This window comes from Aedes aegypti, chromosome 2 (assembly GCF_002204515.2).
Source record: "Aedes aegypti strain LVP_AGWG chromosome 2, AaegL5.0 Primary Assembly, whole genome shotgun sequence".
Classification (NCBI taxonomy): Eukaryota; Metazoa; Arthropoda; class Insecta; order Diptera; family Culicidae; genus Aedes; species Aedes aegypti.
The window spans coordinates 421796172-421820600 of record NC_035108.1 but is presented as its reverse complement, the minus strand read 5'-3'; the positions used below and the strand labels follow the sequence as shown (position 1 = coordinate 421820600).

Here is a 24429-nt window from a genome sequence, read left to right as displayed (position 1 = left end):
GAAATAAAAAAAAGTTAAAATAAACATTTCCGCCTGACCTAGATTTGAACCAGCAATCTTCGGAGTGCAAGTCTAGTATCTTACCTCGACACCAACTCGCATCTGTTGAAAGGGGTTGATTGATCTCAATCACTTTCTACAACGAGCTGTCAATGATTGCTTTCACACAAAAGACATGATATTCAAAATCAACAACTTTTCACTTCAAAGTCTTGTTCTAGAGACAGTAGAGCAAATCCAAAGTTAGAACTCTTCAAATCATGGTGATTGGTGTTTTGAATTGAGTCAAGTGATCAATCTATTCAATCGAACGTGCTGATTTTTTACCGTGTAGCGCGCTCTGTAATCATCGTAGTCGTCCCGTCGGTCGCGGAAAACTCCTCCGGTGGTATGGTACCTACCAAACTACATAGCTGATGCCACAGCTTATGTACATCCAGAGCTGGTAGCGACTGAATGTTTTATAAATATAAAATTTAGAGATCTCATGTCTGAAAAACGAGGCCGAAAGCACCAGACGAATTCTATCCAGAATGAGTCGAAACATATAAAAATCGTACTCGATGATCTTAGATTTGGATTAGATCTCACACATGTTTTCAATATGGTAGAAAAAGTGTTTTCGATCATCATTTTAAATCAAGATAACTTTTGAAAATTAACAATTTATTTATATTTATATTTATAGCAATTTATTTGAAAAAATCTATAGAAAAATGTTCCATGGAGAAGTTGTAGTGGGGCGTTTGGATTGGATTACACGAAAAAAAAAATACACTGAAAAAATATTCCATTTTCATCATGAAAAATTCTAAAACAAAACATAAATTTCAAATTACAAAGAAAGCCCTTTTTTAATATTGTTTAAATTTTTACCATATAGTCTTGATAGGAAACAAATGTTTGGGACAAAGTTTTCCTAAGAACAAAATTCGGTCGATTTTCAAAATTTCGGTTTTTCGTCAAAATAAATAAGTTTTCATGATACAATAAGCATCTAGAAATTATTCTAAACCATAATGATTATCACGATTATTTCTATAGACGTAGCCATTTTCAAGTTCAATGCAAAAAATATTATTTAAATTATAAAATAGGCCATTTCCATTAGTTATTCGCGGTTCTGCATCAATAACTATAAGTCAGTACAAATAAAAATGGCCTAAAATTTCAAAAACCTATTGTTCTAGATAAAGAATCGTAAATGATAAATGAAAATGGGCTACCTATTTTATTGCTTAAGTAATACATATTTGCATTAAATCTGATATAACTTGAAAATGGCTACTTCTAGAGAGGTGATCGTGATAATCATTATGTTTTAGAATAATTTCAAGATGATAATAAATCTTCGAGCTGTTTAGTAGAATACCTATAAGTAGATGAAAAAAAAAAACGAATTTAGTACTATACCATTTAATTTAATTAAGTCGAGTCTAGTACACGACACTGAAGACGGCCTTACAGCTGAGGTTCTTGGAGCAAGTTCTAGATCAGTGGTCCTCAGGCTAACTGGTTATGCGGGCCATAACTTCTCACTTAAAACACGTCGCGGGCCACAAGCAGTAAACAAAAGTAAATCTTTTTTGTAAGTCCAATCAAAACGATTTGGCTTGAGTTTCTGTTGACCAAACAATTCGCTTAGCACGACTCTGTCAGTCAAGTTGTTTCGACAGTAGTTATTTAACTTAACTGGATTACTATTGGAGTCGACAGGTTACTTCTGCAATATACATGCCTATTGTGTACGACAGTTACTGTTTTGATTCAAATTCCGGACACTCTACTTTGTATGGGAAACAATTCACCCGAAATGTTTCAAAATTTGCTACTCCGAAGGTCCCACATTGAGGCTCATTTCATTTTTCTATAGATATCTATGAAAATTTAGAATTCTCAACTGTCTTAGACGTCTCCCTGAGATCTAGGTGAGTTCAATTAATGATTTCAATTTCTTTCTTCTCTTTATAATCAAAGTACTCGGAATAAGAGGCAAAAGTGTGGAATCGTTCGGAATAAGAATAATGAAAAAACCACAAATTTTGATTTTATCCAAGTTAAGGAAGTGCCATTCAAAAGGCAAGGGTTCCTGAAATATGATAACACTGACACAATCCAACTTCTCAAGAGTTCGTCCTTTGTGCAAAAATAAATGTCAAGAATTAAGCTAAACATCATGGCCACAAACAACCCAGTACAGAGTCAGAAAATAAAGCGTGTGGATTATATTTTTCAAAGATTAAACAAGCATTGATAATATTCTAATATTTTAAATTTAATGGCATTATTGCAACAGTAGTACAATATTGAAATGACTTTCCATGTCATTAAAATTCTTAGCCACAGCGAAACTAAAACTTCAGCATAATTTGGGAATTTAAATAGAAATACTAGAAAAAATTGCTACTGGAACGTTGAAAATTGCGATGTTTTCAGATAACGATGAGTTGAAGAAACTTTGGGTTATCGGGTAATATAAGAAATCGTTTAAACTTCCCTTAGTTTGTCGATATCCACATAGGAAAGAAAAAAATCTGAAGACTAATCGAATGGACCACTACAGAAAAACGTTTGCGAAATTTTAAAGAAGATAAATTTTTAACTTCTGAAATCACTAGCCGCACTAATTCAATATTCAAAATCACTCCACGGGCCGCACAAAACCTTGGTGAGGGCCGCAGTTTGGTGACCACTGTTCTAGATAATTTGCAGATATAATAATAAAAAAAAACTAATCGATCGAATCTAAAGGAATTCTTTGAAAAACATAAGATGGAAACGTCGGAGGAATTACTGGAATAATTGCTGTTGTAATCTTAAGTAATATTTTAAAGAATTCATGGATATTGTATTTTAGAAATCGCTCAAGAAATTTTAAGAGAAACTGCTGGAGTAATCTGAATAATATGGAAATTCTTAGAGAAAAAATTGATAAGGAATCTTCGATGGGACCTGCAACAATCTCTGAAATGACTCTCGATGAAGTCTTGGAGCAAAATCTTGATAATTTGCAGATATAATTATTGAAAATCTAGTCATTCGAATCAGAAGAAATATTTTGAAAAACATCAGATCGAATCTCTGACAAATTTCGTGTACAAATGGTCGAAGAAAGTACTAGAATGTTGGTTGAATTTATCATCGTGGACTTCTACTCAATATAATTAATAATAAATTGGCTTTTCTCGGTGACAACACAAAAAACAGCTCAATTTGCGTAACGCGTTTCGATTTACTACACTTCAACCCTCATAAGATGCCTAAAATTACATTTATATAACAATCAAGATGTAACAGTTTGGAAACAACTTCTAAGATTACACTGAAACTTCAAAGGCACAAATCTCGCGAATAAAACATCCAATAACAGTGCACTTCTTATTTTATATCATAAGCGTTTGCCAACTATTTCTCTAGTTAAGTGTCTTTAAAAACGTGAGTAGGAGCACAAGTCGGTCATTATGACGACCATATTTGGATTCCGAGATGTTTCATATTAACATCTTTAATAAACGAACAATACAATTTTCACACAAAGCTTGGTCTGTTGCAACTATACTAATGTTTTTTCCCAAACCCCAGTTTCATTTTCGTCAATTGGGTTTATTCTACGACTGGCGTGAGGTGACAACTGTCGGTGTCGTATAGCGAGGTGACAATGCTCGACTCGAGTGAAGTGACTCTCCATTTGATTTGCACGGCGAGTCACTTCACTCGAGTCGAGAATTGTCACCTCGCTGTACGACACCGACAATTGTCACCTTACGCCAGTCGTAGAATTAACCCAAATGTTTCCTCTCTCAGTCGTCTGTGTATGTGGCTCTTCACGCAGTCGGGCTAATTGACCATTGTACGTGGAATAATTGCTGTTGTAATCTTAAGTAAAATTTTGAAGAATTTATAAGCATTCACTTAAAAAAAACTACTCGAAAAATGTTGGGAGAAACTGCAGGAATAATCCCTGGATAATTCCGAGGACCTAGGATCGAATCTCATTCCCGAGATTGTTACATGATCTCAAGGACATAGTGACGATTTCATTCGGACGGAAAGTATTCCCGAGATAAACTAGCATTATGTTAAAAATCTGGTTAATAAAAAAAGGCATTCTACACCGATGTTCTAGAAAAGATCATAAAAGATTTCTTGGAATAATCCCTGGAATAATGCTTGGCAAAACCTTGAATTAATTCTTGGAAATGACTGAAAAAGTTGACGTACAAACTCGTGGAAAAAATGTTGTTGGACAAATTCCTAAACAATTTGTTCAACAACTTTGAAATAAACCTACACCGTGTCCAATATATTCTCAAACACATTTTCTTTTCTTTGGTATAACTTTACTGAATGTAGGATAATCCAATATTGTAGTATTTCATTGTAGTCTGGTAGTATTATGCTAACGTAGAATAGCTTGTTTTATGAATAAGAAAAAATAATTGCTATGATAAGTGATGAAATGTCCATTGAAGTCGTTTTTTGCACTTAAAATGAATTTTTGTTCATATTGGTCTGGTTAACAAAGTGAAAATCAGAGCATTCACAAAAAAGTTTCAGAAACTTTAAGTTAATCATATTGCGTTTTGAATAGATAAATATTGATAAAATTTGATAAATATATGTGGAATAACTGCAGATTGAAATTGGGCTCTGCCTATAAGCGTGCCGCTGGAAATATTTTTCGTAAATTCTTAAGTTGATAAAATAAGTTTATAATTGAAATACTTCCAAAATATTTCCTGTAGTGAATCAGTATTATAACCACTATCAAAAAATATTATCACCAATGATGTCAGTTAGACAAGCGCAAAGTAATGTTATCTCGAATTTGTATGAGAATATACTGGACACGGTGTATAATGATTTTGTTAGAAGAGCTCCAGTAGAAATGTTTGGAAGATCAGCAATAGTAAAAGTTTGGACATTTGTAAAGACTGGAGAAATCTATAGAATAATAAGTGAAAAATTTCTGGAGGAAATCCAGGCATAGTCGCAGGGCAAACGTTCAGAGTAATCCCTTAAGAAATTAATTAAGGTTAACTCCACTATAATAGCGTTGGAGCATATTCCGAAGAATTTCCTCTAAGCATCCATTAAAAATCTCCGAAAAAAGTTCTGGGCGAATTCCTGGGAAAATTGGTGAGGAATCTTTATAAAAAATTCTGGAGGGATACTTGAAGGAATTTCTGATAGATTTCAGAAAAGTATATGGAGAAATCATTAGAAGAATTCCGGAAGCTTTCCTCGAGGAATCTGGGAAAAAAATTCCACGTGAGAGTGTTCAGTGTTTGGGTTTTGATCCGAATAAGCCGATCGAACCATATTCGGAGAGTGTAACAGTTCGCGAACCATCACAGTTCGTGGCCCATCGCATTCAGAGAGCCCTATGAGTGTAAACATACACTTTCTCGTTTGGTACGTGGCACGAGAGCGATCAAGAGCAGCAACTCTCACAAACTGCAACAGTATCGAGCCATTCGGGTGATTTATGTTTTGCATAAAATTGGTAAAAACTTCCCAATTTCCTGGCAATGCAGCCTTCAAAAACCTAATGATGATCTATTGGACCATTGAACACCCCTTTGATTGCAAACATAGCACATAAAATAACCAATATTCGCCTCTGTTTCTTAATCAGAATGAGAGTGAGTCAGCGAATGTAACAAGTGTTGACACACAGTGATCGGCGTCAAACAGTGGGTGGTGTGTGTCTGCCTTGTTTTCGTTCATGGCTCGTTATCTTCCAATGTGCTTTAATACTACATTGGTTATCTTCCACGAACGATAAATGTCATGCGTGTTTTATGAATGCAGGCGGGTAAATGGGATGAAATTATGGCTCGTGTGTCAATGATCGTTAAATTTTCCAAAGCCTGGATAAAATAGAAAAAATGAAATTCTGCTTTACAGTTTTGGGCTATTTTGCGGCTAATTTTGAGGGTTATCTTTGAATATTATTTATCGATAAAAAAACATGATGATATTTGTTATTTTATTACGTGTAGCTATAATTTCCATTTTAATAAATTTCTCTGTACACAACAATTCTACAATTCGGAAATCGGAGGTGCCACCATCTGAGATCTCAGTAATTGTTTGCCCAATCTCAGTAAAACTTTTACCCAGATCTCGAAAGAAAATATGTTTTCCGACATCTCTTCAAAATAAGTATCGGTATTGAAAATTACCGAGGTTTCAACTGTTGAGTTCTCGACAAATCGTTTTGATGAGGTCGGTTTTGATGAGGTCGGTGTAATAATTTAAGTGTGTAGTCAAAAAATCAAGTGAAATTTTACCGACCCAAGAATTTAGTACCCGAATTCATCGCTGGGAGGAATGAAAAAAAGTTACTTCAGATACCATTTAGGATAAAAAAAACATTATTGATCTTCTATTAAAAAAAGACTTTTTATAAACTTGCACTAAAATAGTGACCAAGTCTCGAAAACTTAAAGTCTCAAGTCAGAAAAATGAACAAACTTGCTTTATCGATCCAACGTGTTTCGCAGACGAAGTTCTATGCGTTCCGCTCTAAACCAACTCGATTTTTCACTTTTAGAACGTTTAATTCCGGATTTTCAAAACGGCATAAGTAAGATATTCAACTTTCGCAACCTATCCGCTACTCTCACCGCTCCATTGTATGAAGAGACAAAATGACTTAACTACGAATCAACTACTTGAGTCGATTTTACACTGGCACAAAAACGTCGCAAGTATCATTTTGTAATAAAAATTTTGTGGTAAATAATAGAAATTACCTAGTTTTTGAATGCGAGCTGATTGTATACAAAATATAAGCGGTGTACACGGCAAAAAAATGTTATAAAGTTGATTCATTTTGAAACCATTTTAGAAGATAGCTTGTCTTCTTCTTTTCTAGCGTTACGTCCCCACTGGGACAAAGCCTGCTTCTCAGCTTAGTGTTCTTATGAGCACTTCCACAGTTATTAACTGAGAGCTTACTATGCCATTGACCATTTTTGCATGCGTATATCGTGTGGCAGGTACGAAGATACTCTATGCCCTGGGAAGTCGAGAAAATTTCCAACCCGAAAAGATCCTCGACCGGTGGGATTCGAACCCACGACCCTCAGCTTGGTCTTGCTGAATAGCTGCGCGTTTACCGCTACGGCTATTTGGGCCCCTTTTGGGCTTGTGATTCTTCTTAATTATTTTCTCAAAACCGTATGAAAGTGACCTACGTCGATTTGAAAAGTAAAAGTAGAGACCTGCTACCAGCCCTGCACAATGCATGAACACAATTACATAGGTTCGCGATGGTTGTTTTCGCTGTCGACGGTAAAGACTAAAACCGGAATGCTCGGTGACGAAGTGGTTCCACTGTTTGCGACAGTTCCTCGCCTCCGAAGTCCACTTTCTGGGGAATTGGGCTCCTATGGATCGGATGCTTTCGTAGGTACGAATCGAATCAGCTGATCGGAAGGACTGTCTTATATGTGGCGAGCATTGAGCAAGGCGTTCACCACCACATGTGTGGGCCAGTAATGAAAGGGAAAAAACGGTACCGAGCTCTAGCGGAGCGAATCGGTTAGTTGTTGAGGGGGCCTATTGCATCCAGATCAGTATGGGCATCGGCGTCGGTATTGCGTTATGTAGCTATAGGTAGGCATATAGGCAGGAAAAAAGTAAGTATGGGTATAATTTTAACCCGACACGACTCTTAATTAGGGATAAAATGTGAGCGGATTGGCCTAGTTGGTGAGTAGTTTAAGTTTCTCTCTCTCTTTTTGGTCGAGAAACCATCCAAAAAGAAACGGGTTACTGTAATAATTTAATGAAATCATTCGCCGAATTTTGTTGGACACAATTCTAGTCACACATTTGAAAACATCTTTTTTAATAAAAGTCTTAAATGGAGAATAACGATAATAAAGTTCTTTTCATAGCAATTCCTAAACAATTTCCTTTCGTAATGGAAATTACCTTGACTTCCCTGGGAATAGAGTACTATAGATATAGAGTAGAGTTTTTTCGCTGAAATCAGCATTTTATTGTTGAATTTTTCAACAATATTAAGCTGAAATTTCTGTTTGGTTTGCTAAAAAATTTCAGCAAATTTTGCTGACAACCAGAAACGTTTTGCTAAGACTCTGTAAATCGTGCAGAAATTTCAGTAATTTTGTAAGCTGACGGCTCCAGCTCGGCAAATTTCAGCAAAATATTGCTGGATGGGTTTGGTGTATAGAGTAGACATAACACCGGTACAAACACACAAATTCCGAGAATTCGCTTCAAACATTTGTAGATGAGGAACATTAGCATCATTAGAGATCCAGTCTACCCAGAACAGCTATCATGTGTTCCTCATATGGTTTCTTTCGGGCCCTTGAGGGATTCACATAAATAAGATCTGGCAATGACATATTGTGAACAGTATCTCATCACAACCGCAACGGTTACTGTCGGAGAGGCAATCCCAAAGAGTAGTGAAATTACGGAAAAATCATTGAAGGTGATTTGACGGTCATAAATATCACCTCTCATAGTACCCACCTTGGCGAGTGAGTCTTCTTTCTCATTGCTCGGTATCGATCAATGTGAAGGGACCCATACCAAGGTGGTGGTGTGGTTTGATAAAGCACCTTCATTGAGTGGTAAAGCACTGCTCGTATTTTGCAGAGGAAATGCAAGGAGTGCTTTACCGGTCTCATTGAACTATAGCCTCAATGGGGCTAAGGCTATCCGTAAAAATGCTATATTGATCATAGGAAAAAGAGACGAATCGCCATTGTGTATAGCTGCTAATTCTGCGATGTTTGCTGAACAAGTTTTGAAGTTTATGGGCGACAACAAGATACAAGATATTAGCTAGTTAGACAAAGCTTTGCTTCGAATAAGTTTCATTAACTTTAGATGCATTTCTTAATACAAATTGTTCCGAACAATTCTTAGTTTACCCAAAACAAGGGCTGATACAAAATTGTTTTAGATCTCTACATATTTTCTGTTTTGAAATCTCACATTTGCAGTCCTTTGCAATTTTTAATATTTATAACGATATGATATAATATTTGAAAGGTTTCTATACAGAATTGCATTCAAATCTTGCAGTTACTTGTTGGGAGCACTTACTTGAAATAATTTCGTTGCATATACACTCAAAGCTTCAAATGTTTCCAAATCCTTTTAATGACCATTCCTATCTCTAAAATGTATACTTTAATCAAACGAAATGACACGCAGTTTCGCAATTACTGCCATAATCAATACACATACTGAAACGCGTTAGCAAACGTTCATCGCAATAGCACTTCCAATCATAATTAACTATCTCCGTTCCAATAAACCTATTCCACATTCACTGCCATGCTAGTCGTGCCTCTATATCTAGTGCTGCGTTCAGTATTGATCGATAGAAGAATAGCCCAACGCTGCATTAATGCACTCATTGGAAGGAGAACGTCGTTCAAAGAAACGCCATACGCAAACTCGAACCAAGTTCAACCTGGCTGGATTAATTCAATTAAAATTCAACCGTAGTTATCGTGTATATTCGAGCGCACACTACACATACATTAGCAACGGATAGTGCACCTTCCCACTCGAAAACTCTAGGAACGCAACAGCGCGATCACGAAAAAGTGAATGGAGGCGAACAGTAGGCAAACAAGTGCTTCCACTCCATCCAAACTATACTTTGGAAAACAGTTAATCGAAGGAGAAGGTCGTTTCGAGTGCCATCTCCCGAAGAGTGTCGGTCGGAGTGTCAAAATTGACCCAGAAAACCGGCACAACCATCTGTGGTGAAACTCCAGTCATCCAGAGAGAAAACATTTCTCGATTTGCCCTTTCCACATGGCTTAAGTTTACTGAACTATGTTTTATGTTGCGGGAGGTCTTGAGTACATAACAACGAAAGAAAGCTTCTTGTTGATGATATTCACCATTAAGTTTTCAAAATTCACCACGAATTTAGCCGAGACACTCATACTTACCCGATTGTTAAGCCCCTCGTCGTTCTTTCCGCGCTTCAAAGATGGCGCCCGGATGACGTTGTGTTCAGCGTATGGATTCATTGTGCTTGTCTGGGGCTGCCTCCAAAACTTAAATTCACCACCTTACTCCAACTGACTTATTCACCACACTTAAGCCTTCTGCACTCTCTTGGCACTTGATGCTTTTGGCTTTTTGCTCTCGCTCTGTCGCAACGGTTTTTACTCTCACCACGTGCGCAGTCTCACGCTTTCGCTCTGTCTCGGCAAAGTTTCACCTTAACCTCTACACACTTAGCTTCGCAAAATGCAACACCAATACCCAGACTTCTCACTACCGCTTGAAACCCCCAAAGCAAAGTGGATTGATATTTTCCGCTAATTTATTCCACCGGCTTTTTCGGTCGCGTGTCGTTAGCTCCGATTGGCACCTTCTTTCCTACTACGACTACTGGTTTCGAACAAAATTTGAATTTCAACTATCACACAACATTTTCCCCCATTGCTGGCGAGCCATTACGGCTAGCTTTGGCCATCGTGAACGCCTTAAGATGTACTCTGCTCACTGAAGTTTACATTTTCTCTGGTGGCTCGCTTAGCAATCCAACGGTTTTTCTTTTCTCCGTCCCGTAGATCTTGGAAACGGTGCTGTCACCTTTCCCAGATGAGGCAAATTTTATCCATATTTAGGTGGCAACTCTTGTCCAACAACGGTCTTCCACACTACTGGATCTAACGGCGATTCGGAGCTGGACTTGATCGACGGCAGTGTGACGACTTGTTGTTTGAACGACAACGATCAAATGAGATACTGGGAGCTGGGCGATCAATTATTGGTGATCATCGGACTGCTGAAACAGGATTGAGAAAAAACGGAAATAGAACGAAGTTAGTCAATAGAATTGGGACTGATGAGCGTTTATTTAAAATGGGCAGCTCGAATCAAATCGATTGAGGTTCTATAGAATTTCGTTGTGAGGAAAGTCTAATTTCCGGTTGTACAATATTTATCCTGTAAAGACAGTGGGTCCCGTTGTTTGTGTATAGCGCGAGTAAGTAAAAAAAAAACAAAGAGGAGATTTTTTGTTGGTTTAGGAGTCGTGAGAAACGTAAATTTTGTTGTACAAGTAGGTGAAAATGGTTGAAAAGTACATAATTCCTGTAATGAAACTAGGTGCCGCATAGTAAGATTTTGTTACTCAGTTAGCGCGTTTTTTTCTAACAAAATATGTTATAATTTTGGCTGGTTAACAGAAATTATATTACAATTTTTTCTACACTAAACAAAGTTTAAACAAAAATGTAATTCATTATGATTCAAATCAAACAAAAATAGTCCTCATTTTGTTATTTTCTATAACTGAATTATAACATAATTTGTTTTAACCAATTGCGCTCTATGTTTTCAAAACAAATTGTGTTATAATTATATTTTAAATTGAAACAAATTTGAAACAGCCTTTGTTATTATAACTGATTTTGCTTTGATAATGTTTTAATTTCCTGCATCAACAAAATGCTTCTAACAAAAATGAAATAGAATTTGTTACTTGTAATGAATCTTGATATACTTGTGCTACAGTTGTGTTGTTATCCACTGATCGAGATGCCCGACCAGAGGATTACAACAAAATTATATCACAATTATATATTTTTTTACAAATAACAAATTTTGATTCATTTTTGTTAGAACCATTTTGAGTTGATGGAGGGAATTATAACAAAATTGAAATAAAGACAGTTATAAAAACAATGGCTGTTTCAAATTTGTTTGAATTCAAAACATAGTTATAGGCAGTGACAAAAGTTAGTATCTAAACGCCGTTTTCCATACAAAATGCCCAAATTTGGGGCTCTGTATCTCAGCTTCTGGTAGTCCGATTTGACTGAAATTTGGATGAAGACCTACATATAGCTCGAAGTTTTGTCTGTATAGAAGTCATTACTTGCATTTCCAAAAAGTTTTAGACGACTGTTCAAAGACAAAAGTAAATAATCAAGAGATAATATAATTTAATTAAATTTAATTTAATAAAAAAAACGATGAGTTTTTGGTAGTTGGTGAATACTGCTAATTCACGTAACTTCTGAAAGTGAAAAACTTTGCCAAACGTACCAACCACCCACAATTTACCGTTTTTGAATTTTTTGGTCATTGAAGTCAAGTCATTCAAATTTGAGCCAATTCGGATCAGCAGAAGAGCCCCAAACTTGGGCATTTTTATGGAAGAACACTATTTGGTTACTAACTTTTGTAATTGACTGTATAAGATATGTTATAATAAATCTGAGAGCAATTGCTTATACATGTGCGCTTTTATTCATGTAGAGAAAAAATAAATAAATTCAGTTATAGAGAATCACAAATACAGTTATATTCTTGTTTGGTTTGAAACACAATAAGTTATATTTTCGTTTAAAATATAACCTATTTTGATTCAATTTTGTTTAGGTGTAGAAGAAATTGTGTTATTTTTTTTTTTTATTTTAACAACTTATCAGCCTCATTAACATATATTGTTTGAAAATTTTGTTGTAATCCACTGGTCGGGTTATGGAAAAAATTAGCCAATGCTCGACAGTCTTGTTTGCATGATCGAACGAACTAGTTTATCCTCACGCGAACAACATCTGTGATTTTTTCCGAAATTTCAAAAGCTGAATAGTTCTTTAAATGAAAATATCCTATTCCCATTGAAAGAATTACAGATTCTGGTGAGTTTTTATTGAATTAAAGAAATAGTATTCCGTTAATTTACACTGCAGAAGCTGTTAAAATTCCACATGAATCCGTAAAATAACATGATTGTGTACCTTATGTCGGATTTCAATGTTGTTAACTTCAGTATCTGAAGTAGGTAATACTAGCGGCACATTCTAATACTTTATGAATCTTTTTTTTTTGAATTTCTTTATTAGTATCATTCCAAACATTACATTAATTTCTCATATCTAGGTGTTCTGTGTTATTAGACAACACTATCATCCTAATTTGGTTAAACAAATTTAAGATTTTATTAACATTTTGTTAACAACATATTACATTTCATTTGCCGTAGCAGTTCAGATTTTTTACAGGTGAGTTGATTTCACCTGCTTATAAGAGAAAAAAGACGCTTTGAATATACTTAACCTAACTTAAACTAAACATATAACGCATTATTCGTGGTAATAGAAGATTGTAACGATTTTTGCCTGAAATTACTAATTATTTTATTTGACATTTGTTCCAATGTTTCAACATTGGATATTCTATGTAACTCATTGGTACTATACCAGGGAGGAAGCTTCAGAATCATTTTCAAAATTTTATTTTGAATTCTCAGCAGAGCTTTCTTCCTGGTATTACAACAGCTAGTCCATATTGGTACAGCATACAACATGGCTGGCCTTAAACTTTGTTTGAATATCAAAAGCTTGTTCTTAAGACAAAGTTTTGATTTTCTATTAATAAGGGGATAGAGACATTTTACATATTTATTACATTTGGCTTGAATGCTCTCAATGTGATTTTTGAAAGTTAAATTCTTATCTAGCATGAGCCCTAGATACTTAACTTCACTTGACTAATTTATTGGAATCCCTCTCATCGTGACAACATGTCTACTTGAAGGTTTCAAATAAAGAGCTTTTGGTTTATGTGGGAATATTATTAGTTGAGTTTTGGAAGCATTAGGAGAAATCTTCCATATTTGCAAGTATGAAGAAAAAATATTCAAACTTTTTTGCAATCGACTACAGATGACACGCAGGCTTCGTCCTTTGGTGGAGAGGCCTGTCTCATCCGAAAACAAGGATTTTTGACATCCCTGAGGTAACTCAGGTAAGTCAGAAGTGAAAATATTGTATAATATTGGTCCCAAAATGCTGCCTTGGAGAACACCAGCTCTTACAGGAAGTCTTTCAGATCTGGAGTTCTGATAATTAACCTGAAGTGTACGATTTGACAGATAACTTTGAATTATTCTAACAATGTATGTTGGAAATTTTTTTTTTAATATTACGATCAAACCTTCATGCCACACACTGCCGAATGCTTTTTCTATGTCTAGAAGAGCAAGAACAGTAGAACAGCCTTCAGATTTGTTGGAACGGATCAAATTTGTTAAACGTAAAAGTTGATGAGTGGTCGAATGTCCATGGCGGAATCCGAACTGTTCATTGGCAAAAATTGAATTTTCGTTGATGTGGACCATGTTCAAAATGACCTTTTAAAAAGGTTTACTGATAGAGGAAAGCAAACTGATTGGACGATAGCTAGAAGCTTCTGCAGGATTTTTGTTTGGTCTCACAGGCATTTTCGAAAACGTTCTCTTGATTGAGAATATTTTCGAAGTCCTGAGTAACTTGATTTTCAATGGGACTAGTAAGTCCTAAATTAAAATTGTGCGCGCTTTCAAACTGCATAGCAAGTTTTTGAGCTTTTTCGCAATTAGTTAGTAATAATTTGTTTTCCTCTTTCAATGCCGGTATTGGCTTCTGAGGTTTTTTCAAAATTTTAGGTAATTTCCAAAAGGGCTTAGAGCCAGAGTCCAATTGAGAAATCTTATTTTCAAAATTTTTGTTTCTTAATTGTGTAAAACGTTTCTTGATTTCTTTCTGCAAATCCTGCCATATAATTTTCATAGCAGGATCGCCAGTGCGTTGAAATTGTCTTCTCCTCACGTTTTTAAGACGGATTAAGAGTTTAAGATCATCGTCTATAATCACGGATTCAAATTTTACTTCACATTTTGGAATTGCAATGCTCCTGGCTTCATTAATGGAATTTGTTAAGGTTTAAAGAGCATTGTCAATATCAAGTTTAGTTTGTAAAGACATGTTAACATCACGTTTAGAGTCAATATATGTTTCATATATATTCCAGGCGGCTCGAAAATAATTGAAAGTGGAGCTGATAGGATGAAAATCGCTTCATGGGCTATTTGAAATGTAACATGGACATGATCAAAATCAAAATCAGCATGAGTAATCAGTTGGCTACAAAGATGACTAGAGTCAGTTAAGACCAAATCAATCGTAGATGGATTTCTAGAAGAGGAAAAACATGTAGGGCTATCAGGGTATTGAATTGAGAAATATCCTGAAGAGCACACATCAAATAAAATTCTGCCCTTGAAATTACAGTCGCCTCTCCACATCTCGATATCGAAGGGACCATCGAGATAGGGAGAGATCGAGACATAGAACAATTTTTTAATGAGTACTAGATTGAAAAGCACTCCGTTACCAAGTAAATTAAAAACAAACATATGTCATTTCGTCTTCGCAAAGTGTTTTGAATCCCTAAAATCTAGTCTAGTAACCTTCGATAATGGGCATATCGACATACGGAGAGAAAATCGGGAACGAAAATTACATCGAGATAGGGAGGTATCGAGATAAGGAGGATATCGAGATATGGAGAGTGAAAATGTATGCAGGATGAAGGGACCGAAAAAATCATCGACATAGGGAGAGATATCGAGATGTAGAACATCGAGATGTGGAGAGTCGACTTTATAAGTGCAAAACGAATACTGTTTTATTTATGTGGTATTAACATAACCATCACAATCACTTCTAACGCAATTTCAATAGTTCATCACCACTATGCATTCCTTCAAGTGTCGTTATCACCCTCACAATCATTAATTTCATAGCGACAAGTGTAACACAGAAACCCACCGAACACTCATTTTTAAGTTAAATCATAAAAAGTTGGATCATGCGTTAGCTTCGAAACTTATTCATCATTACTGATTAGTACACTGCCCATAACTGCATATTTGTAACATTCGACAAAAGTAGGCATAGAGTAAATGGAATACCAAGTGTGAATTTTATGTCAGTATGGGAGTAAACTAAAATTTCTAAAAATAACCAGCAACTCAAAAGTGCTTATTTGAGGCTGATATTTTGTACAACTCATATCGCATACTAGGTGAATAGTCAGAAAATAATACTGATAGAAATTCCATTGCTATTACATTACGAGTCTCATTTATAATATCAATGTGACTGTTATGCGGTTATAATTACCAATGTGACAAAACAACTTGGTATTTTTTTCCGAATTTTGTAGTACAATCTCACAGATTTCAGTAAGTTGATCGAAAGTATTTATCATTTAATGACTCTCCATGGTATTAACTCCAATTTGTCAAAAATGTCGAATGTGACTGTTATGCAGTTATGGGCAGTACAAAGGATGTTACAATTTGTCTAAAAAAACGGCAACATCAACAACCAACACTGGTGTACAAGTAACTACTGGTGGTCCCTCCGACCGAAGAGGACATGAAAATACGCCGAAACATATTAACAGATCCTCAGCCTGAAAGCAGCCGTTTGATGATAAATCATGAACCATAAGAGGTGCGCCAAAGTATTTGGAAAGTGATATGTTATACAGACGGATATTATTTTATGGTGCACCTTCGCTTTGGCACCGTCAATCCCCGTGATCCAGGCCAGGGAACTTTCATGTATTACGCAATATTTTGGAACGCATAAAAATACTATATGTTGACGAAGACACGAAAATTCTAGGACTTCAAATAACAAAATTATGTAAAAAAATGTGAAATTCTTAAAACTTTACGTTTTTATACTACAACGCCGGTTTGATTTTGACAAAGAAGAGTGTTTTCGAAAGCCCAAGCAAGACGCTTCGTTTTCGGGACGCCGGGCGTTTGTTTTTCGTTCCGCGCGTTTTGCTAGGAAGTGCTTTGGAAAGCCCAAGCAAGACGGTTCGTTTTCGGGACGCCGAGAAGTTTTGCTGTTCGCGAATTCGTGTTCAGTCGAGGATGGATTACCAACTGGTGAGCTCGTTTAATGCTTATGATATCACATTTTTTCATGAAGGCGTTACTTTCATGTAATATTCTAACAAACTTTGTATGGTTCGTCACTACAAGTGTCGGCATTATGCCTGTTTTATTCAATTTCAATATACATAAAAAAATTTTGACATTACTCAAAATGTTTTTTGAATTGTTCAACATTATGGATGTTGACGTTATTTTAAAAACTTCTACCAAAGACTTTTCTTCTAGAGACAAACAGCAATACTCTTATGTAATTTTCAAACTCACTCAAATTTAATGAAAAAAATGCTGTTATTATTCGAACATTTCAATTTTTCAACAAATTATTGTTAAAGTATCATAACTTTTAACATAACTTTACTCTAAAAGTTGCAAAAGATCTAGCAAATGTGAACATTTTCCGAATGTATATTTTGATATATTTGAGATATCTGAATTTAAAATATAAATAGAAAATATAATATAAATAGAAAACATTTAGCGATGAATGGTAAGGGAATGGGAAAAGGAGCAGATAACAGATCGGTTCGCTAGAAAATTTAAGGTGAAACATCTCGGAATCCAAAGATGGCCGACTTATGCACCTACTCGCGTTTTCAATGGCACTAAACTGAAGAAATAGTGGGCAAATGATCCTGATCTTCTTATTTTCAGCTTTCTGCTAGTGTAAAAAGTCAAAATAAAAAGTACATTGTTGTTGAATGCTTCCTTCGTGAGAATAGTACTTTTGCTGTTTTAATGCAATCTTGGAAGTTGAATTCCAAACTGTTTCACATCAATGTAGAAAAAGTGGTTTTACAACCGGATTAACATTTTCAATAGAATCAGTCAATTTATATGCTTCGCGCGTAATATGGACATTAGGGTGCCAATGAAAATCGATTTTTCGAATTTCAAAAAAAGGTAGGGCTCAAAAGTTTTGTCTCCTCGAAAAAAGTTCCCATGCAAAATTTGAGCTCAATCGGACTTCATTAAGTGGACCCCCAAAGCGGTCAAAGTTTGGCTTTTTTGACCCATGTAAAATCTCCAAAGCCCCCCTTTGGATTTTTTTTGAAAAAATCGTACATGAAATTTCCGGGGGGTACATGAAATTTCCGAAATCGAAATTTTTTTTTGATGCCAGATGTCTTAGAAATGCATGAAACGTCGAGATCTGGTGTTATTTGGAAAAATTTTTTTTTGAAAAAATCGACCTTTTGGGACTTAGTAAATTTTTGAGTTGGGGGAGAGAATTGAATTTGAAATGAACGATTTGAATTCAATTGCTGAGAAATTCAAGGCAATATTATTGAAACATATTCTATATTATTGTTGGCCACTGAAAGCATATGATATGTGATATTTCATTAGGGTGGTTCATTTACTTTCCATTAGGGTGGTCCTTTTTGTTAAAAAATAAAAAAAAATAAAAATAGAATTTTAATTGAATATTGAAGACAATAGTATTGGAACATCTCTCACATTATCGTAAGCCATTTTCTACATTTAATATGTGGTATTTTATTAGGGTGGTTCACTTATTTTCCATTCGGGTGGGCTTTTCTGTCGAAAAATCATAATTTGAATGGGATATTAAAAACAATAGTATTTTATCACCTCTTTCATCATCGTAGGGCATTTCCTTCATTAGATTCGTGATATTTTTGTTTAGAGAGGCTTTAAATTCCTCTGAATTCATGCGCCTCTAGTTCCATTTGATATGCGACATCATCGTAGAATACTGTTAACATATTTCATTACGGAGTTTCTCTTATTTTCCATTAGGGTGCATCATTTTTCGTATAGTTTGAAACCATGATTTCTCGAAAAAGTCTCGTCCACTTTCCTTGATATCATTGTAAAAATTTCAACCTTAATATCTACAGACCGTAAGATTATGGTGTGGACTACTACATAATATTTGCGTAATGTTCGACGAAAAATGTAAAGGTAACTTAGTTAACAACAAAAGAGTTTTCTAGAAAGCCTCTCATTGTTAGAAAGGTCTTTTTGAAAAGTTTTGCGTGATTTTCATTCGGAATGCAACACTTCACTAAGCTGAACCAGTTCGGAGTCCTCGTCTCATACAAAATCCGCTTGCTACTTCGTGATTTCAGATGCACTCATCTCAGAGATCAAGCATTGAGCCTCGTGACCTTTCCAATTTAGTTTTGCGAATTCCAAAGGAAATTCTACAGAAAATTCTGAAGGAAATTCTAGAGGAAATACTGAAGGAAATTCCAAAGGAAATTCCAACGGATATTCCAAAGGGAATTACGAAGGAAATTCCAGTGGAAATTCCGAAGGAAATTCCAGTGGAAATTCCGAAAGAAATTCCAGAGAAAGTTCCGAAGGAAATTCCAGACGAAATTTCTCAGGAAATTCCAGAGGAAATTTCGCAGGAAATTCTAGAGGAAATTCCAAAGGAAATTCCAGAGGAAATTCTGAAAGAAATTCTAGAGAAAATTCTGAAGGAAATTCCAGAGAAAATCCCGAAAGAAATTCCAGAGATAATTTCGAAGAATATTCTAGGGGAAATACGGAAGGAAATTCCGAAGTAATTTCCGAATGAAATTCCAGAGGAAATTGCGAAGGAAATTCCAAAGGAAATTCCGAAGGTAATTCCAGAGGATATTCCGAAGGAAATTCCAGAGAAAATTCCGAAGGAAATACCGAAGGAAATTCCAGAGAAAATTCCGAAGGAAATACCGAAGTAAATTCCAGAGGAAACGAAAATTATAGAGGTACTTCCGAAGAAAATTCCGAAATAATTTCAAAGCTTCAAAAGAAATTCCAAATCAAATTCCGAATCAAATTTAGCATGAAGCTCCAAAAGGAATTCCGAAGAAAACTCCAGAAGAAATTCCGAAGCAAATTGCAAAGTAAATTTCGACGAAAATAACGTAGAAAATTCCAAATCAAATCCCGAAGGTAGCTCCAAATGAAATTCCAAAGCAAATCCCGAAAGAAATTCCAAAGCAAATTCAAAAGGAAATTCCAGAAAAATAAATCCGAATGGATTTTTGAAGGATGTTCCGAAGCAAATTCCAAAGAAAACTCGGACGAAAATTGCGCAGAAAATTCCAAATGAAATTCCGAAGCCAGCTCTAAAAGAAATTGCAAAGGAAATTCCATAAGAAATTTCCAAGGAACTTCCGAAGCGAATTCCAAAGGAAATTCCGAAGGCAATTCCAGAAGAAATTCCAAAGGAAACGCCGAAGAAAATTTTGAAGAACTGAAGAAGGAAATTCCGAAAGTAATTCCAAAGAAATCCAAAATAACTTCCTGAAGCAACATACTGAAAGAAATTCATGAAGAAATTCCAAAGGAAATTCTGAAGTAAATGAGATATGAAGTTCCGAAGAATACAAAGAAATTTTAAAGGATACTCCTAAGAAAATTCCGAAAAAACAATACGAAGGAAATTCCAAAGTAAATTCCGCGAAAATTCAACGGAAATTCCGATGAAAATTACGTAAAACAGTCCAAAGGAAAAAATTCCAATCAATACTTCTAAATAAAATTTCGAAATCTCCATAGGAAATTCCAAAGGTTATTCCAAAGGAAATTCCGAGGAAACTCTATAACAAATTTGGAAGTAAACTTCAAACGAAATTCCGAAAGAAATTTCAAAGAGAATTTTGAAGGAAGTAATAAAGGAATTCCTAAGAAAATTCTGAAGAAAATTTGATAAGTAGCCCTAAAGAAAACTGCAAAGGATTTTAAAGGATACTCCTAAGGGAATTTCGACGGAAATTCCAAAGTTAATTCCAAAGGAAACTAAAAAAAATCCAACGGAATTTCCGAAGCAAATTTCAGAAGAAATTCTTACGAAAATTGCGTAGAAAATTCCAAAGGAAATTCCGAAAAAAACCCAAGGGAATTCCGAAGAAAAATCCGTGGAAAATTCCAAAGGAATTTCCGAAAACTCCATAGGAAATTCCATAAAAAAAATTCAAAGCAAATTCCGAATGAAATTCAAAAAGGAATTTCTAAGGAAATTTCGAAGAAAAGATCACAGCTCCAAAAGAAATTCCAAAGGAAACTTCGAAGGAAACTTTCGAAAATACAAGGGAAATCCCGAAAAAAAAAATGAATAAAATTGCAAAAGAAATTCTAAAGCACATTCCAAAGGACATTCCGACGACAATTCTGAAAAATATCCAGAGCATATTCAAAAGGGAATTTCTAAGGAAATTCCAAAGAAAATTCCAAAGCAAATCCCGAAGCAAATTGCAATGAAAAAAGGAAGTTAAAAGGAAATTTCGTAGAAAATTTCTAAGGAATTTTATATGGAATATCCAAAGCAAATTTGTAAGGAAATTCTCAAGAAAACTCTGTGGAAATTCCAAAGAAAATTGTAAAGGAAATTTCTAAGAATATTCCGCACTAAATTTCAAAGGTCCAAAAAAAATCCCAAATGAAATTCCGAAGAAAGCTCCAAAGAAAATTTCGAAGGAATTTCCAAAGTAAATTCCAATGCTTCGAAAGAAATTCCAAATAATATTTCGAATACAATTCTGAAGGAAGCTCCAAAGATAATAACACAGGAAATTCAGAAACAAACTCTAGAAGAAATTCGGAAGGAAACTCCAAAGCAAATTTCGAAGGAAACTCAAGAAGAAACTCCGAAGTAAATTTCGAAGAAAATTCCAATGAAAAGTTCAGAATAAAATTCCGAAGGACACTTCATAGGAAATTTCGAAGGAAATACCACAGAAAATTCAAAAGGGCACTTCTAAAGATACCGAAGAAAATTCCACAGGATATTCCGAAGCAAATTCAGGATAAATTTCCGATTTTGATAAAAATTCCGTAGAAAAAAAAGGAAATTTCGTAGAAAAGTCAAATAAAATTTTTTAAAAGGAATTTCGAAGGAAATTCCGATTAAAATTCAAAAGGAAACTCCAAAGAAAATTCCGTTGAAAACTCCAACGAAAAAATCCATATGAAATTCCGACGAAATTTCTTGAAGGAACTTTGTTACATCTTTGAAGAATAAACGAGAACTGATTGTCAAAACTTGAATTACCTACGTTGTCACAACCGAATCGCGTGTACTATAGCAAGCAGAAGGCAACGTACTTTTGTTTCGGGAATGAAGGAGCCCAAGGCTGAGAATCTCTTTTGAAAATATAAACTTAACACTTTTGTTGCCCTTCATCGTCGCCCATCAAGCTATTGTCATAATTTGTATACGTCAAAAATTATTTCATTCCTTTTTTATCTGTATTTTGATTATGGCAGTTAGAGTTGTGCTTCACTGAATTCACTGATTATTGTTATTGGAACGTTTTATTTTAACTATTCAAAAGAAACCCTTAATGAAAATAGCTTAACGAAGAGTTGCATGCCAATGAAGAATCATGATTCAAAACTATACAAACAAAGTTGATTTGTTAGATCTGTTGAGAATATTTTACAAATTAAATGATCACCCTTATGCAAAACTGGGGACAATAGCCCCAATGAAATATCACATATTATACATTAACAGTGGCCTACGATGACATAGGAGATGTTTAATTACTCTTGTATTTACTATTCCATTCAAATACTCATTTTTTTTTAAAGAATCACCGTAATTGAATATAAGTGAGCCTTCCCAATGAAATATCACGAATCTAATGAAGGAAATGCCCTACGATGATGAAAGAGGTGAGAAAATACTATTGTTTTTAATATCCCATTCAAATTATGATTTTTCGACAGAAAGGCCCACCGTAATGGAAAATAAGTGAACCACCCTAATAAAATACCACATATTAAATGTAGAAAATGGCTGACGATAATGTGAGAGATGTTCCAATACTATTGTCTTCAATATTCAATTAAAATTCTATTTTTATTTTTTTTTTATTTTTCAACAAAAAGGACCACCCTAATGGAAAGTAAATGAACCACCCTAATGAAATATCACATATCATATGCATTCAGTGGCCAACAATCATATAGGATATGTTTCAATACTATTGCCTTGAATTTCTCAGCAATTGAATTCAAATCGTTCATTTCAAATTCAATTCTCTCCCCCAACTCAAAAATTTACTAAGTCCCAAAAGGTCGATTTTTTCAAAAAAAAATTTTTCCAAATAACACCAGATCTCGACGTTTCATGCATTTCTAAGACATCTGGCATCAAAAAAAAAAATTTCGATTTCGGAAATTTCATGTACCCCCCCCCCCTTTGGGGATTTTTCATGGGTCAAAAAAGCCAAACTTTGACCGCTTTGGGGGTCCACTTAATGAAGTCCGATTGAGCTCAAATTTTGCATGGGGACTTTTTTCGAGGAGACAAAACTTTTGAGCCCTACCTTTTTTTGAAATTCGATGGCAAAATTTTTCCCATACATTCCATTGGCACCCTAATGGACATTGCCGGCATAGTCGAAATAACATTTGACCATTTATCAGAATCATCAGTGTTTTTCCTTCTTTTATAAAGGCTGTTATTTCTAGTAATATTTACAAATTATCTTGACCTAACAACTAAAACCCATTTGCCCTTAAAACTATTTCTACAGCTTCTAGGTAATATAAATTACCCTGACTTTACAACTTACAACTCATTCGATCTAAAAATTAACGAAAAAAACGAAATCCCTTTCGCCCTAACGGGATAGAACCGGTTCTACAATTGGAGTGCGATTTTTAACAGAATCAGTCAATTTGTAAGCTTTTCGCACGCTATGGATATTGCCACCTGAACACTGAAAAGTTAGCTGAAGTGTACTGTCTAAAATTTTAAGTTTCATTGTATTCTTTGCGTTATAATACAATTGGTATATATGAGAAAAACATATGTTTTTAGTAACACAGCATGTTGAATCTTAAAGTCCATCAAATTTCAGCTTTTTCGTCACTAATTGCTCGTATAGCTCAGTGCTCGTGTATGTATATTTCAAAAATTTTTGTAAGGAGTTTGTACAAAATATTAGTTATAAACTCCTACTTGATTTTTAGAAAATACATTCAGAAAATTAGCCAGAAATTCAAATCAAAATTACACCAACATGTACACAATAAAAAAATCTGTAAGGAATTAAATTTTGGATTTTTGTTTAGAAATTTAGTTATGATACGAATATACACACTAGCTCCTTTAAAAAAGGAATAAAAAGAATCGTTTTTAGCTGAATCATACACAAAAATTAAATTCAAGAAAGCACTGCAAATTCTAGCAGGATTTTACTGCTGCTAAGCACGCTTCAATGAATTTTAAGCTATCCGCAAGAAATGTCACCCAAAATTTGCGAAAGGACGTTTCAAGACTGCAATTAGTCAAGTCAAAGGGTAATAATTGCTTAAACTAATTCGCAATAAAATTTCAAATTAAAATATATCTCAAATTCATCAAACACTGTGTTAGAAATCGATGAGAATTAATCAATTTTTTTGAGTATGTCTATTTTTTTTTGTAAAAGTTTGGATTTTTTTATTCTATGTTTTTATGTTAAAATAGAATCCCTCCAGCAGTCTAGACGGGGTTGGTGGTCTGATGGCTACCGCTTCTGCTTCATATGCAGGAGGTCATGGGTTCAATCCCAGGCCCGTCCCTTTCCTCGTACTTTGTAGTTGTATATCTCTCACTTGGTTCTATCTTCCATTCTAAATATATCACACTCACATATTCGTTCATAGCAAACGCTAGAACCAGAGACGGACAAGAAACCATTTCCCTAACG

General features: G+C 34.9%; 1 protein-coding gene across 4 annotated transcripts in view; it reads right to left on the bottom strand.

The window, feature by feature from the left end:
* Positions 1–24429, bottom strand: part of LOC5568929 — a 440477-nt gene that overhangs the window by 258778 nt on the left and 157270 nt on the right. For 3 of the 4 annotated variants that reach the window (XM_021847489.1, XM_021847495.1, XM_021847494.1), the window contains one exon: positions 9960–10807. In XM_021847489.1, coding sequence (XP_021703181.1) covers positions 9960–10040 — 81 coding nt within the window. In that variant the 5' untranslated portion in view covers positions 10041–10807. The remainder of the gene's footprint in view (positions 1–9959; positions 10808–24429) is intronic. The other variant, XM_021847490.1, reaches the window with a different exon arrangement.